At 47.6% G+C, this 16644-nt stretch overlaps 1 protein-coding gene across 5 annotated transcripts in view; it reads left to right on the forward strand.

Moving 5' to 3' along the window:
• The window catches only part of RAPH1 (Ras association (RalGDS/AF-6) and pleckstrin homology domains 1), a 375673-nt gene that overhangs the window by 303077 nt on the left and 55952 nt on the right, over positions 1-16644 (forward strand). For all 5 annotated transcript variants that reach the window (XM_085648936.1, XM_085648932.1, XM_085648933.1 and 2 more), the window contains one exon: positions 8585-8706. In XM_085648936.1, the coding sequence (XP_085505062.1) occupies positions 8585-8706 (122 nt within the window). The remainder of the gene's footprint in view (positions 1-8584; positions 8707-16644) is intronic.

A 16644-nucleotide genomic window follows, 5' to 3' on the forward strand; every position in this document is an offset into this window, starting at 1 on the left:
GCTGCGCTGCATTTACACTCATGCTATGTATATGAAAATAAACGTGTAGGCTGGAACACGTCACTCCTTACTCATAATTAGAGGACGTCTCTTTCCTACCCCTGAATGCCCCTGATACCCTTCACATATAAAAAAAAAAAAATCTGTGGAAATGAGTCTTTCAAAACAGTGAATTTCTCCATATGTGGAACTTGCTCACATTGCACATGGTGCATTTGTGAACCCAGGCATCATAGGGCCCGGACACCCCAGGGAACCCCGCTCCAACCAATAGTGAACCCACAAACCATTAATCAGTCCAAGGTGTGGGTAAAAATGTCCATGTTTAATCAAACAAAACATTCATAAACATGACAAGCAAAACATTATTATATTTCAAGATTACAAATTCACTTAATCACACTTTTAATATTTACCAGCGTTCAGAATTCATAATCCCTATTTTTGATAACTAAATCCTCCAGCACCAAGGGGCCTCCTGGCTCGCATCCCCAAAGATTGAGAACCACGCAAGGCGCAACCCACCTGCGTCCTTGAGCGGTGAGCCCCCAGCCCTCGGTCCTTGTCCGTCTTTTCCCGGGGTCCCACCCCTCACCACCAGGCTGCCAAGGAGGCTCGTGTGACCTGTCGCCCTTGCCTCTCCAGCCGGTGTCCCCATCCTCCCTGCGGAGAGCTTACCGTCTCTCCCCTCAGTGCTGGCCTCGGGAGTATGCCAGCGGGCCTCCCGTTACCCTGAAAATCACTGTTCTGTGGCCTCTTTTCCGCAGAAACCCTCCCTTCTAACCTATCTCCAAACCATATATCTTAGGGACGGGTGGGTGGGAGATTGCTACAGTCTTCCAGGAGGTCCAGGGCAGGAGCAGGAATACCAGGAACAGAGGAGGAGTGGAGGTGAGTACGGGGCCTAAATGGCCCCCACCCTGGCTCCACCTCCCCCCCCCCCCCCCCCCCCCCCCCCCCCGCAGGATGTCTGCATTGGGCCCACGTCGTGGTGCCCCGGAAGTACTACCTCCGGCCAGCAGCCAATTAGGCTGCTGGCCGGGCTAAGGGGGGTGTGTCACAGGTACGGGGGGCCGGGTCTTAAGTGTGCGATCTCCAAGGGTCGCGCTTGGCAGTGTCTATCATGAATTCTTTGCAGAAAAACTGGATCGTGGTTTTAGCTGGACTGGCTCAATTAAAGAATATATATTGTTCACTCCCCACCCCTCCCCCGCCCCCATTGCAGTCTAAAATCTCCATTGTTGAAGTGCGTGTGACACGATCTACGAGCTCATCTGGTGAGGAAGATACGCACTCCTTGCAGTCCAAGGGTTTGTGCTCGTGTGCACTATGAGTTAAGAATGCAACTCTTCTATCTTTCGTGTATTACATTTTAAATCTTGACATATTTGCCCCGCGTTTTGCTTTGCAGGGCAGGTACAATGAATACAGTTACGTACAGTAAAAGGATAACAATTTTGTCAAACAAGTTTGTCATTTTGGAAGACTTCATTTTGCTGTATGTGCGGTGCGAATGAACAATGCGTTACTTTTCTGAAGTATTTTGTATGTAATGGAGGTCAAACAGAACAAGCCAAGTTGGAAGCCAGTCACCGGGTGCAAGGCAGTGTGGGGATGGGGAATCCTGTGTGGAAGGTGGACCGGCCGGGTGAAGCAAGGGATGTGCTCTGTGTCAGTGGAGCTGTGAGTTTCCTGATCAGCTGTAAATGTACTCCTGCTTAAAATGCTCTTTTCTAATGTTTTGTTTGTTAAGGAAGTTTATTAGACAATCTTATTTCTTTGATCTCTTCATAAAATGGAATCCAGGAAGGGACTGCTTGGCCTTACATCCTTTCCAAGTATATAACATGAGTACCATTGACCGTAGTATTAGTAATCCCCAACCTTAAGTACTGAGTTACAGATCAGCTTGTCTGTGCGTGATAAATAACGTACTTTGTATGGTTAAGTGAGGAAAAGGAGCTGTTGGAAGTGTTTAGCAGGGGATTGAAAGACTATGCCACATCTTCGTAGATTTATTTGATATGTCTACTGACCGTTACTAATTATGCAGCACTCTACACTAACGAGGAAAAGGGATAGTGGGCAGAAGCAGGTAAGGTCTCTGGGACATAAAGAATGAATGGAAGTTCCAAAGGTGACAGTGGCAGACTTGCTGGCAAAGAAGGAAAACACAAGAACAGTGAAGGAGAAACATATGTTGGGTACTCTAGGGAAATAAGAGAGGGTTTTGGAATGAGGGCCCGGGGATATGGGTGTGAATCTTCCCACCAACCAGTAAATGAACAGCTGTAGGTCCATGCCGAACGTATGTCATGGTAAAGTGGACATAGTTTTGCAGCGGAATCTTTTCTGGATTCACTATGCTGTGCATTATTCTGCCATCTAGTGGTTGGGTCCGGAATTGTAGTATTTCTTCTCTTTTTTTTTGTTGCCTGGGTGTCGACATATCACCATTTTGTCCTTCTGTGATGTCTTCGTGCTTCCTCCGGAAGCTCCCACCTTTGGTTGCCATCTTCAGATTCTTTTCCTGCCGTTGGGTCTGGATCAAGACGGGAGGAGCTCCAGAACTTTGGAGAGAAGAATCCACGAAAATTGACTAGAAGAACAGGAAAACGACTTTCGACACACCGGCCTTCGAACCGTTGAACCGGGACGCAGAGAAGAGGATAAAACACCAAAACTTCGACGTCCGACAGAGAATGCGCATACATGGGGCTCCCTGGGCGCTCTAATGGACAAGACACCATTCAAGGTCTGAGACAATTGCCACCACAAGTATGCGCAGAAGGATCAGCACCCGGTCTGTAACCATTGCCTGCCGCTCGACCACCGCTCCAAAGACTGCAACGCGTGCTCGGCGTTCACCCTGAAGACCCTGAGGGTTAGGGAAAGGCAAAGGAGAGCGAATTACAACATGCAGGTGCAAGAACCACCACCATCGCTTTGAGACCTTGGCCTCTCCAGCGAGGAAGAGGACAACGCCGCCGAAGGGTCTGAGCTCGAGAAGAAAAGAAGAAGGCTCAAAGCCGAAATGGCAAGCATCTTGCAGCGCAAGAAGGATTTCAACATCACAATGAAGCAATTCAAGGTCCCGCAGAAAATCTCGACACTCCCCGTAAGAGACCTCGAGAAACTACAGGTCCCTACAACCCCAGAACCGGTTGAGGGAGAGGAGTACTACTTCGAAGCTGAGGCAGTGGATGAGGACCAAACCTATAATGGTTCGGCGACTTCGGAGACTCAAGACGCCGAGTGGCAAGATCTCAACGCTGACTCGCCAGAAGAAGGGGTAGACATGTACCCTTCGAGGCTCTCACTCCCCCACCCCCCGACGATATTGGGATGTACAATCAGGTAATAAAGAAAGCTGCTGACACCTATGGAGTACAGCTAGAGGAGGAGAAGCCACCAGTCATGCTTTCTTCTAGAAACCTTGCTGGCCACTCAAACAAGAATCCAATTCCTGCCTATGCGTCCAAGTGTGCTGAGCCAGGGAAAAGAAGCTTTCAAGGACCTGCCACATGCAAGACAGTAACACCAAGGGGAGAGAAAAAATACAAACACTCCTCCAAGGACCCAATGTACATCAGGGGTTCACTTCCAGCAGACTCAATAATAGCCTCCACGGCCAGAAAGAGGGCTAATGTACCCACTAATGTGGGCCGAACACCAGACAAGGAGAGCAGGAGAATGGATCTCGCAGGAAGGAGAATGGGACGAAGTGCCGCGATTCAGTGGCGCATAGCCAACTCTAATGCCTTGATCAATAGGCTTGCATACCAGCACTGGGAGGAGGTAGGCGAACTGCTCGAGAATCTGCCTGAACAGTTCCTGAGAAGGGCAAGCCACTTGGTGGAAGAGGGGGAAAACATGGCCAATACATGTTTAAAATCAGCCCTGCGGAGACAGCAAGCAGGCAAATGATGATCGGAGTTACGGAAAGAAGACATGCCTGGCTACGAATCTCAGGGTTCAAACCAGAGGTTCAAAGTAACTCCGTTCAATGGAGAACAACTGTTTGGAACAGCTGTGGATGACAAGCTTACTCAGCTGAAGAAAGAAAACTAAACAGCAAGGTCCATGGGGGTTCCACAATTCAGAGGTATGCATAGGGCACACCATTGCGGAGACCAACAGGCATGGGTAACCACCAGCCAGTAGCATCACACCAGACCTTTCAACAAGGTTACCAAGAAGGCAACCAGGGTCTGCAACAGGGTCAACAACAGCAAGGTTGGCAATACCAACAGGGGAGGCAATACTATCGAGGGCGCGCTCGAGGAATAGGCCAACAATAGAGAGGGGGACAGCAGCCCACCTCTAAGTGACTGCACTACAATTGGGCGCACACACTAAAAACATCACGGAGGGTGCAACAACCAATAAACATTCAGACATAAAGTCACAAACAATAAGGAGCACCTCCAACAAGCAACACCTCCAACAAGCAACACCAGTGGGAGGCAGAATAGGAACCTTCTTCCACAAGCGGGAGATTACATCCGACAAGTGGATACTAACCGTAATTCAATACGGATACTGCATAGAGCTGGCAAAACAACCACCATGCAAATAAACAAAGAAGAGAACTGCATGCAAAGAGAGAACTGTCTCTTTTGCTCAAAGAGGCACAAGAACTCCTACACAAGGGTGCCATAGAGAGGGTGCCTTCAGGGAAAAGAACAAAGGGGTATACTCAACATACTTCCTCATACAAAAGGTAGACCGAACCTTAAGCCCTATACTAGACTTAAGGTTCCTAAACAAGTCCGTAAAAAATTGAAAATTACATCCTTACAAGAGGTGATACCTCAGATACAGGTAGGAGACTACATGGCAACTATAGACCGAAAGTACGCTTACTTGCACATCCCCATGAACAACAGACACAAGAACCTACTCGGATTTGTAATTTACAAGGTACACTACCAATTCACGGTGCTACCGTTCAGACTCAAGTCAGCACTAAGAGTGTTCACGAAATGTCTAGCAGCAGTAGCAGCCCAACTAAGAAGGCAGGGAATACACATTTACCCATACCTAGACGACTGGTTAGTAAGGGCAAGCACATACAACCTTTGCAAACAGCACATAGAAAGGGTCATAAGGACCTTCTTCAAACTAGGTTTCTCAATACATTGGGAGAAATCATCAATAACACTAGAGCAAGTGAAAATTTTCTTAGGGGCTGAAATCAACACAATAGTAGGGAAGGTTGTTCCCAAGCTCAAAGAGGACAGTAGCAATTCTGAAGGAGACACAGCTTTACGGCAAGTGGCAAGCTCGGACAGTGGGGAAACTACTAGGGATCATGGCTTCATGCATTAATCTAGTCCCAAACATTCAACTGCACATGTGACCATTCCAGGAATGGATTCAGCAACAATTGTCACAGGCAACAGGGAGTTGGGAGGATCTAGTGGTTGTCACACAAACAGTGATTCAGGAGATGACATGGTGGAGCAGGAAGAACATAACACAGGGGAGACCTTTCACACAACCAACTTCGGCAGTGACCATTACAACAGATGCTTCCCAACTGGGGTGGGAAGCCCACATGAACAACCTCAAGGTGACGGATCTATGGACCCAGCAGGATGCGATAAAACACATAAACTTCCTAGAGTTAAAAACTGTGTTCCTAGCCTTAAAGGCATTCAGAAGGAGCTTTACAGGAAACGGGTGCTGATTCAAACAGACAATACAACCACAATGTTTTACATCAACAAACCAGGAGGAACACAATCAGTAACACTGTCAACCCTAGCCCAGGAGTTATGGAGATGGGATATCCAAAGGAACTTAGACCTATTAGCAATCCATCTTCCAGGGAAGGACAATGTAGAGGCAGACAGATTGAGCAGACAAACATCAGCATCCCACGAATGGGAAATTAATCAATCAGAAATTCTAAAGATCTTCAAAAAATGGGGGACTCCGCAATAAACCTATTTGCAACACCCACAAATGCAAAATGCCAACACTTTGCATCCAGACAACCATGCGCTCAGTCCCTAGAGAATGCGCTATGGATAGACTGGACAGGGACATTTGCTTATGCTTTTTCCCCCGATACCACTGCTACACAGGGTACTCAACAAGTGCAGGACCAGTCGCATTACTCTAATCCTCATAGCACCACAGTGGGCCAGGCAAATCTGGTTCTCACTTATAAGGGAAATGTCGCAGGGCACAACGCACAAACTCCCCAACAGGAAGGACCTTCTAACTCTGCAACACGGAAAGGTGCTACACCCAGAACCAGAAAGCCTAAGCCTGGCGGCATGGCTCCTGAGGACTTCGAATTTTCTCACCTCAAACTACCAGAGAGCACAATGGGAGTACTCAGAGAGGCGAGAAGGCCTACAACAAGAAAGTGTCACAGAGCAAAATGGAAACGCTTTTCACTTTGGTGCCATAGGGAAAAACTTTCAAGGAAGATCACCAGGGAGTCAACAATACTAAAATATTTGACATATTTGCTACAGGAGAAACTAGGCTTAGCATCTATAAGGGTACACTTGTCAGCAATAGTAGCTTACACAAGAGGAGAAACAGAAGAGTTTCTTCACATCACAGGTGGTCAAGAGATTCCTTGAAGGAGCAAAGAGGATAGCGCCTTCAAAAAGGATGTCATCACCCACATGGAACGTCAATGTGGTACTGGCTCAAATGATGAAGGCGCCATTCGAACCAATAAACAAGGCAACTTTACACATCATCACGCTAAAGACAGCCATTTTAGTGGCAATAACATCACTACGTAGAGTAAGTGAATTGCAGGCTTTAACTCTACAAGAGCCCTACTTCCAAATACATAATGACAGAATCATCATGAGAACAGACCCACACTTTATGCCAAAAGTGGTTTCTAAGTTCCTTATTAACCAAACGATACAAATACCTAGCTTTTTCCAAAACCCAAAGACACAAGCAGACAGAGCATTGCACACCCTAGACGCCAGAAGGGCAGTCATGTACTACATTGAGAGAACAAAGGAATGCAGAAAAACAAAGCAATTCTTAGTTTCATTTGCAGACAGCTTTCAGGGATGACCAGTCACAAAGAATACCATTGCAGGATGGATCGCACAAGCCATACAGTTGTGCCACAAACAGTCAGGTCAAACCTTGCAAGGAGCACCGCACGCTCACTCAACAAAGAAAAAAGAGCAACAGTGGCTTTCCTAGCAAACACACCAATTCAGGACATTTGCCAAGCAGCAACTTGATCTTCAGTGCACACGTTCACAAAGCACTACTGTGTGGACATTCAGATGAACAAGGAAGCACAAGTGGGACAGAAGGTCTTACAGCATATATTCACAAACCAGCGTTCATCTTCCACCCAGCCACCACTGGATTAGCAAACCGCTACAAAGTCTATGCACAGCATAGTCAATCCAGAAAAGATTCACGCTGCAAAATGTATAGTTTCTTACCTGTCGGTGTAGTTTTGCAGCTTGAAGACTTTTCTGGATTCACTAGCGAACCCACCCACCTCCACCAAGAAGACCACTGGTGGAATAAGCAAACGGAACCAAAAAAAAGAATCCGAAGATTGTGACCAAAGGTGGGAGCTTCCGGAGGAAGCACTTCGACGTCACAGAAGGACACTAAATGGTGGTATGTCGACGCGCACCAGGCCACAAAAAAAAAAAGAGAAGAAATACTACAAATCCGGACCCAACCACTAGATGGCGGAGTAATGCACAGCATAGTGAATCCAGAAAAGTCTGACCGCTGCAAAACTACACCGACAGGTAAGAAACTATACGTTATTTATAGTTTTAAGAGCTCTGGTCACCCATCCAATAGATCCTATCTCGTGAATTTGGGATGCTCTGTATGATGTGTAAGCATTACAGCACACTTCAACCCCGAAAAGGTACGGTAGCTGTACAAAGAATGTGAATGACTGCTCTCCTATATGGTAATACAAGTCAGAGTCCTATTTGGACGTTAGAGAATTCCTGTCCAGGTGCTTTGGGAAGTCCATCCTTTTTGAAGAGGTAGCCTCACACACATTTGTGTCATGCCTAATCGGCCACCTCTCTCCACTCTGGTAGGACAGTGTCACCAGGGCGAACTCGACCTCCTGTTGGCACCCTCCAGGAGGGAGTTCTTCGATAATAAAAACTACTAGACAAAGGCGGGATCTAGATCACTGAATTAAAAATACCTTGCAGTTCCCCGGTGTAACACCTTTATTAATTGGGGACTGCACTAAATATCGAGGCGAGATAGTATGTTGAGTACAATGGTTCAAACCGTCTCTCTGTTAGGCCTTCATGTTTCGGCCCTACTATGTAACCCTAATGGGTCTGGGGCATTCTTCAGTGACATGGGGGTTCTGGGTAAAATTAGGTTTTTGCCAGTCTGCCCAAAAGTATCCATAAAATGAAGTGTCAGAATGATTGCTTCTTGGCATACAACTAATATTGGTCAGTGATGGGTGCAAAGAAATGGTTAGTCTTTTGACCCCGTACAGACTTTGTTCAAGTGATCTGCTCTGTTGTTCACATTCTAGTTAATTGCACTGAGAGCTTGTGATTAGTCTCATCTCTTTTCCTTCCTGCAGAGCGGATCTTTGAGGACCATGAAAACCTGGTGGAAAACCTACTGAACTGGACCAGAGACAGTCAGAATAAACTTGTGTTTGTTGAACGTATAGAGAAATATGCACTTTTCAAAAACCCTCAGGTAACTTCTGAATCTGAACTTGTGCTGGATTTCTGGGAACAGTGTTGGATTTGTTTTGTTGGGTGTTTTTGATTGCTGTCTTATTTTTAATGATGGTTCTATTTGTGTTTTAACCTGCTCCGTGTGCACTACGGGATGGTCATTTACATGATCTAGTGTTCTTCAAATTTTGTGATACTTGCTCTCTTTACCCAAACCTTTCTTCTACTGCTCCCTTTTCAAGTCACTATCCCTTGAACTCCCTGCCTCCTTATTGCTGCATTTCATCCGCTCACTTGTTGTTTGCTCGATAGGAGTGCATGAATATGCAAACGTTTTCAAGAGTTTCAAGGGGTGTTTTTAAAGCTTTGCAATTATCCTGAACAGTACTAAGTTTGCAAAGTTTTAAAAAATAGGGTTGTAAGAGGAAAAAGTTGGCAAAAGCTCTCAGTAGGAGAATTCTCTCGCAAAAACTGTTTTTGCAGAAAAATACTTCCAGAGGCGAAGTTGGGGAAACTCTGAAAACATTCAAAGTACTACGTTTTCCAAAATATTAACTTTAAGTGGGAGGTTTGCGTCTGCCCAGTACTTAAAGAGCCATCTTTCCAATTCTTTCACTTTCCTCCAATATCTGTTAGTACTCACTAGTGATTTGTCAAACTTTTTTTCTACAGCAAACAATATTTCGATTTTACAGGGAACCAGGAGCAATATTTTGTTAGCTTTTCATTTCAATCATGGCACATTTTAATCACTGCCCTTTTTAACAACACAAGTCTGATTGCCAGTGAATGAATAGCATTGTGGATTGACAAGTATAAGATAATATAACTAAAGCGAGGTCTCAGAAGCTTTCTAGTTTTGGGACTTCATCCATCAGATCTTTAAGCTTTCACACACATGCTTTTGTACAGCTATATGCAGTTTCCCGCCAGAAGAGCCTGGCTTCTGTAAAGGCGACTGCTCTGACTCCATTCATCAATTGTGTGCTAAAAAAAGATATACAGACTGTGTAGCCAAAATGCTTTGTCCCCGAGTGTTCCCATTCCAAGTCCATTTTATCCCACAGAACTCTCTGCACCCATTGAGGAACGTCCTGTTTGCAGCCCGAACCACCCTCTACACCCAGCAGCCTGATAGCCTGTAGTAAGTTCATCTTTGCCGGTGTGGCAGACTAGCCTTCTGCCCTAATCAGCCAAAAACAACTGGGGAAGATTATAGTCTACAGTTCTTGGCATGATAATTAATATTTTTTCATGTAAAAAGAGTCCCTTGGTGGAGGATGAGGTTCCAGCCATGATGATCCCGGCCAGTGAGAGAGTTTCCTTCACTACCCCACAACTCAGAAGGATCCTGCAAATGAGAAAGAAGTGCCCAAAAAATGCCAGTGCTGTCCTGAAAGAGGATCCCCCTTTTCTATGGAACATTTGCCTCTTGAATCTTGATAAGGCCATTCGATATGCTTGGAAATATTTTAGGCAGCCAGCCTGGAAATCTCCAGATTGAATTTGTGAATGAAAGAGTTAATCACCTGGACCTTTACACCCATTTCAAGCACACAGTTCTGGGGAATCATATGAGATCAGGCAATGGTGACCAGAGGATGAGTCCTACAAATCCAATTATGCATCTCAAAATCAAAACCTTGCAAAGGAAGAGCTGTGCTTAACTCATGTTTGATTGCTTCAAAATCCATTTATAGTTCATCATTCCAAATAAATATATGCCTAACTTTCAACAATTTCCTCAAGTAATGTATTTTAATGGCGAAGTTCTGCATACATTTGGAGTAAAATTCTGTTATACCCAAGAAGGATCTAACCGGGGGGTGTGGCTTGCAGCTAACGGAGCTACGGAACCTCTTCCGACGTCTCCGATAAACCAGACATTAATCTGCCTATCCTGAAAATCGCTGAGTGGTGGAACAAGCGTCGGACAGCACCAGGCATACAGCGACAGTCCCAAATCGGAGCAAAAACACCAGCGCCGATGCAGCACCGAGTGGAAGAACTGCACCCTGCCTGAGGGGGAGAGGCCGGGGTCTCGTGTGCACAGGGTGCCCGTAACACGTGAGTCTGGGTCGGTGGAATTCCACGAACAGCCCCTCCAATTTGCTTGTGACATCCGGGGCCAGTCAGAGGCATCCTGGGCTTTCCTCCACGACCCGGTCAGGGCCCCGCACAACCCCGACCCCCCTCTCCAATGGCTGAGAACACAGCTACGACCCACCGCGAGGCAAGGACCAGGACAGTGCGCCCAGGTGCAGCAGACATCGGCAAGCGAGGGTGCAGAGCCCGAAGGCATGCAGAGCGCCTGGGAAATACCGCCCCCCAGCCCTGCCCAAATATCAGATGCTGGATCATTGCTGCTGGAGGGCCGAATTAACGGCGCGCACCCGAAGGGGGCGGTGAAAGCGGCTGGCATAGCGGAAGGCGATACAAACTCCAATCCATGTTAAGTGGCATAACCGAAGAAGGAAATACTCCCACCGGCCCCAGGAGACGCACGGCGAGGCTCACTGGAGGCGCATGGCGAGGCTCACTGGAGGCGCATACCCTGTACAAATGACCGAACAGGGCGGAGGCTGGCGTTGTGAGCAAAGAGGCGAACACAGCCTCTCCCCTTGGGGGGTAGGAAACCCAAAATGACGCAGAGTCACCTAGGCAGGCAGGGGTGAGTACTACCGCCTGTGTGTCCAAACAGCGAAACACGACGCCAGAGGCGAGGATGGGGGGCCAGCTGGACTTGGCAGAACACTCAACAGGGCGCGCAGCGGACGCGCTCGCAGGCGAAGGACTGGAGATCACACTACAGGACATACTTTCCACTCTAAATAAAGTGCATACAGCACTAGATGGTAAAATTAGCGCAGTATCAACCGAACTCTCCCTGCTCAGAGCTGATTTCAAGAATATGAGCACCAGAGTCAAAGAGGTAGAAACAACCACCGAGATCTTATGTGGCGAGACCAAAGAACTCAAACGACAATTACGCCCATTAGAGACGGAAACCAAAATACTTGCCGACAAACTCTATGATTACGAAGGCAGGTCTATGCGCAATAATGTTCGCATAATTGGGGTGCCAGACGGAGCAGAGGGATGAGCAGCTGATCTGTTCATAGAGGAACTCCTTCAGAAACACCTACAACCTAAAGGTCTCCAACTACTTCTCGGTGGAAAGAGCACACCGTGGAGGCAGACCAAGACCTGGGGCACCCTCCAGACCGATCCTGGCCCACATCTTTAACTTTAGAGACCGGTACATCATTTTACAGACTGCAAGGATTGCTCCACCAGTCCACTTTGATGACAAAACAATTACCTTCTTTCCCGACTACACAGCAGCAGTAACCAAGCAATGGTGCACATTCCTGGAGGTCGAGAGAGAACTGAGAAAGAGGGAGTTTAAATACTCCATGCTGTTCCCGGCACGTCTGAGAGTTGAAGCGGAGGGAAAGTTATGGTTCTTCAATACACCGGAGGAGGCCCAGGACTGGCTGAAAGAGTGGCGTCCAGCTGCAACATCAGAGAAACACCACGACAGACTGCGCCAGGCGACAACAACAAGCACACGGCCTGAACTTAAAGCAAGATTAATAGCGCAAGAAGGCTCACCTGAACGGCGCTGAACGGACAAGGACTAAACCTAAGACTGAACTGAGGTTGGAGCAGAATAGCGGTTTATCCATCCAAGGGCTCATGACATCCAATTGCCATGGACACACTTGGTACACTAGGAGTGCCCAGGAGAGATGGATGACGCCATAGCAGAGAAATCTAAATGAACAATATTACTGCCACACGCTCACTTGCTTTAAGGTTCCAAATTAAGTAGTAGCAAAATCTGATTTGTGAAGAGACCAAGGGAGGGGGGATGGAAGGAGGGACCGAACGCCATCATGGTAACTGGGAATGGGACATAAGTGCTCTTCAATGTTGGGGAGGCTGGTAGTTCCTAGTCCGTCATGCAGGGAGGGGAGGGAAATTCTATAAGGGAAACTAAAAGTTTGGGGAAGGGGTTATGGTTGAAGACCTGCAGACAATAAGATACAGTCTCCGTGAGAACTTGAGTGCACACAACCTCAAAGACCCAGTCCGTGATAGGGACCCACACCGTACACGACCTCAGCTAACCCATTGACACAAAGCACCACAACACCAACGCTATCATTCATCTCCTGGAATGTCAGTGGTCTAAGAGACAAGGTAAAGAGGGGGCTGGTGCTGCAATATCGAAAACGCAAGGCCCCAGCTGTCACACTGCTGCAGGAAACACATTTACTAGGGTCCACATGCAAGGTGCTGGACCGGGGGGGCAGGGGGTGGGGGGTTTAAGCTAGTAGTGCATTCAGAATTCACCTCAGGATCCCGCGGGGTGGGAATCCTGGTTAAAAAGCAATTCCCTCTTATTGTTCACCACACCTTCAGAGATGATCAAGGCTGGTTTGCAGCAATCTCTGCCCAATGGGAAGGCCGTCTAGTTAATCTAGTGACTGAGTACATCCCACCTGCCAGGCCTTGGGCGCGTTCCTACTGACACTGCCAGAGGGTGACTTGATAATTGGGGGCGACTTTAACACTACATTAGACGACGCAGCAGACCCTACACCCTGATGGCCCCAACACCGTGCTAGATCCAGCTTGGCCGATTTCCTTGAAGCGCATGGCTTGCTGGACACTTGGCGGTTTAAAAATCCTCTCCCTCATAGATTACATTATCACTGCAGTGGACAATATGGGAAGGTTTGGGGCGGTCTCGCACCTACCCAGAGGAATCTCCGACCACTCCCCGTGATGGCGGAGTTCACATCACACCTCCCCACACAGTGTTGTGTGTACCCAATATATCCAGGATTCCTACACAACCCCAAGATTAGAAAAGGGCCTGATAGCCAAAACAACACATTATTTCAAGGAAAATGAGGCGTCGATCTCCTCACCGCTGGTTTTGTGGGAGGCATTTAAGCCAGTCCTACGGGGACAGGCCATATCGCTCATTAAAGGTCAGAAAAAAGACCAGAAGAAAGAGATAGAGGCCTTAGAACAGGAGGTGCTCCATTTGGAGTCACAGCATGCCGGGGACCCCTCAGATGCCAACACATATAGGTTACGCACGAAACAACAGGAAAATAAAGAATACCTATGGGCAGACGCCAAAACCCGCATAACGGCAGTTCAACATAACGTCCATAAATCAGGGGACAAAGCCGGCAAACTTCTTGCTTGGTTAGATAAGAGGAATCGGCGAATAGATGGGTGACAGAGCTCAGACAGGAGAACGGAGAATCGACATCAGGCCCACAAGAGATAGTAACCGTGCTGGCCACGCACTTTCAACGGGTGTATACATCCACGATCAAGACCACAGTTAACAAGGTGCTAGATTTCTTTAGGGACATACGCTTACCAGTACTCACATCAGAGGCGGCCCAAGGGTTCGATGTGGACATAACAGCAGATGAACTCAAGATGGCCATCCACAAGATACAGTCCGGCAAAGCCAGCGGCCCCAATGGCATCCCAATAGAACTATACAAACGCATGGCTGATAAAGTGGCCCCCTACCTATTGAAAATGTATGAAGCGAGCCAGGCCCAAGGAGAGCTTTCTAGGGATCAGCGTATGGCTATCATAGTGGCCATCCATAAACCTGGCAAACCCGTTGCGGAGTGCGCGTCCTGCCGGCCGATATCACTGAATAACGCAGAGGCCAAGATATTGGCCAAAACGTTGGCGCGCCGATTGACCCCCTACCTCACTAAATTAGTTCACCCGGATCAATCGGGATTCATGCCGGGAAGGAATATAGCTCTGAACCTTAAGTGCTTACATAGCATCCTGGGCCGAAAACACACAATACGTGAGGAGGTGGCGGTCCTGTCTCTTGATGCGAAAATGGCCTTTGACTCCGTGGAATGAGTGTTTCTTTTCACTGTCCTCCAACATCTGGGGTTTGGACCTAAATTCTGTTCCTGGGTTCGCCTACTAAATACTAAACCTATCGCACATGTAGTGTCTAACAGACATATCTCACAGGAATGTTCTATGGGACGCGTACGCGACAAGGTTGTCCGCTATCGCCACTCCTATTCGCGCTAGATCTGTAACTATTGGCAGCCTGTATTAGGGGAGACCCAATAATCCAGAGTCTGCGCTGGATGGAGGGATGGGAGGATCACATCTCCCTCTACGGATGCGACGTCCTGTTATATATAGCTTCCCCCACGCAATCCGTTCACAGACTGCTAAACATCTGTAAAGGATATGCCGTGATATCCAGATACACGATTAATTGGGGGGGAAGTCTGTTCTATATATTCTGCATGGGCCACCTCCCAAATTACCTAGGGGTTGCACAGTGAGGGTAGTAACAGATAGCTTTAAATACCTAGGGATACACGTAACGTCAGACCCAGACGTCTTCCAGGCGCTCAACCTCCAAGCACCGCTACAGAGGCTGAGGCGAGATACCAAACATTGGAAAACATTACCGCTCACCTTACTGGGCAGAGCGGCACTTTTTTAAATGATGGCACTACCCAGATTCCTTTATGCCCTGCACAACACGCCCTACCGGGTCCCTGAATCCTATTTTAGAGCTATAGACTTGGAAGTCAATAATATCCTCTGGGATAGCAAACCAGCAAGGATAGCTGCGGGTAAAACTGATTAGAAGCTGGTACGACGGTGGTATCGCTCTTCCTAAAGTCCGGGCGTACTACTGGGCCTCACAACTGACCGTAATCAATCAGTGGATTCATGCACCCGACACCGACCCCGCGTACTTCCTGGACAGAGTAGCTCTTGGAGTTGTAGGAGTCAACAGGGTACTCTACAATAAACAGAAAACATTAGGCCTCTTGGGACCAACAGCACACACAGTTCATGTGTGGCACACTGTGACACAACTCCTGGAATGGGCTGACAAGCTTACACAACGCACCCCGTTATGGGACACTGCCAGGCTGGGTACACTGGGGAAAGAGCAAAGGGTTTCAGAAGTGGGATCTGATAGGGATCTCCCGGCTGAGCGATCTCTGCAAAGGGGGAAGGTTGGCACCTTTGCCTACCTGCAGGAACAATACGAAATGGCTCCCGTTAAAATGTTTTGCTACATGCAGGTAAAACATGCACTGGAAGCGGCTATTCCAGCAGAGGAGGTACTCCCTGAATCCTCCCCTGTAGAGGACCGACTATTAACAGACCACTTAGACAAGAAAGCAATTTCCCTTGCATATCGGAAAATTATTATTAACGGACCCCCTATTACGACTATGGGCCACATGGCAGGAAGAGGTGAGGGAACTGGATGACACCGACTAGCAGTCTCCTCTAGGTTACGTCTGATAAAGCTCAAAATACTACATAGGACCTACTACACAAGAGTGACACTGCATAAGATGGGTAGGGCCACTGACCCGCACTGCATGCGTCAATGTAATGAAATAAGGCACATTCTACCACACTGTGTGGGAGTGCCCACTGATTACACTATACTGGACAGCAGTGATGGGCACTATCACAGAGGTCAGTGCCAACCCAGTCCCGCCTTAACCCAAACGTTCTCTGTGGAATATATGGGAAGCAACGGACTTCAACCACACAGACCAAAATTGGGCAACAACGGGGATGATGATAACTAAGCGAAATATAGCTCAGAAATGGGGGGGCGGCCCAAACCCTGGAAGAGTGGTGTAAGGATATGGACATGATCATGGTGGCTGAGAAAGCTACGTACATTCACAGAGGATGCCCCAAGAAATGGGAGAAAGTGTGGGGTAAATGGAATACCTATAGGGGGCATATATGTACCCCCCTGTAATAGACTGGGATTCAGAAGATGAGGTATAAAAAATCGCAACTAAGTATTATTGTATATCACTGTGCACGATGTCGATCGATGAGAGACTGTCAATGTAATATCTTCTCAATGAGAAATGTAATTGCAGCTCTTGTT

Source organism: Triturus cristatus, chromosome 3_2 (assembly GCF_964204655.1).
Source record: "Triturus cristatus chromosome 3_2, aTriCri1.1, whole genome shotgun sequence".
NCBI lineage: Eukaryota > Metazoa > Chordata > Amphibia > Caudata > Salamandridae > Triturus > Triturus cristatus.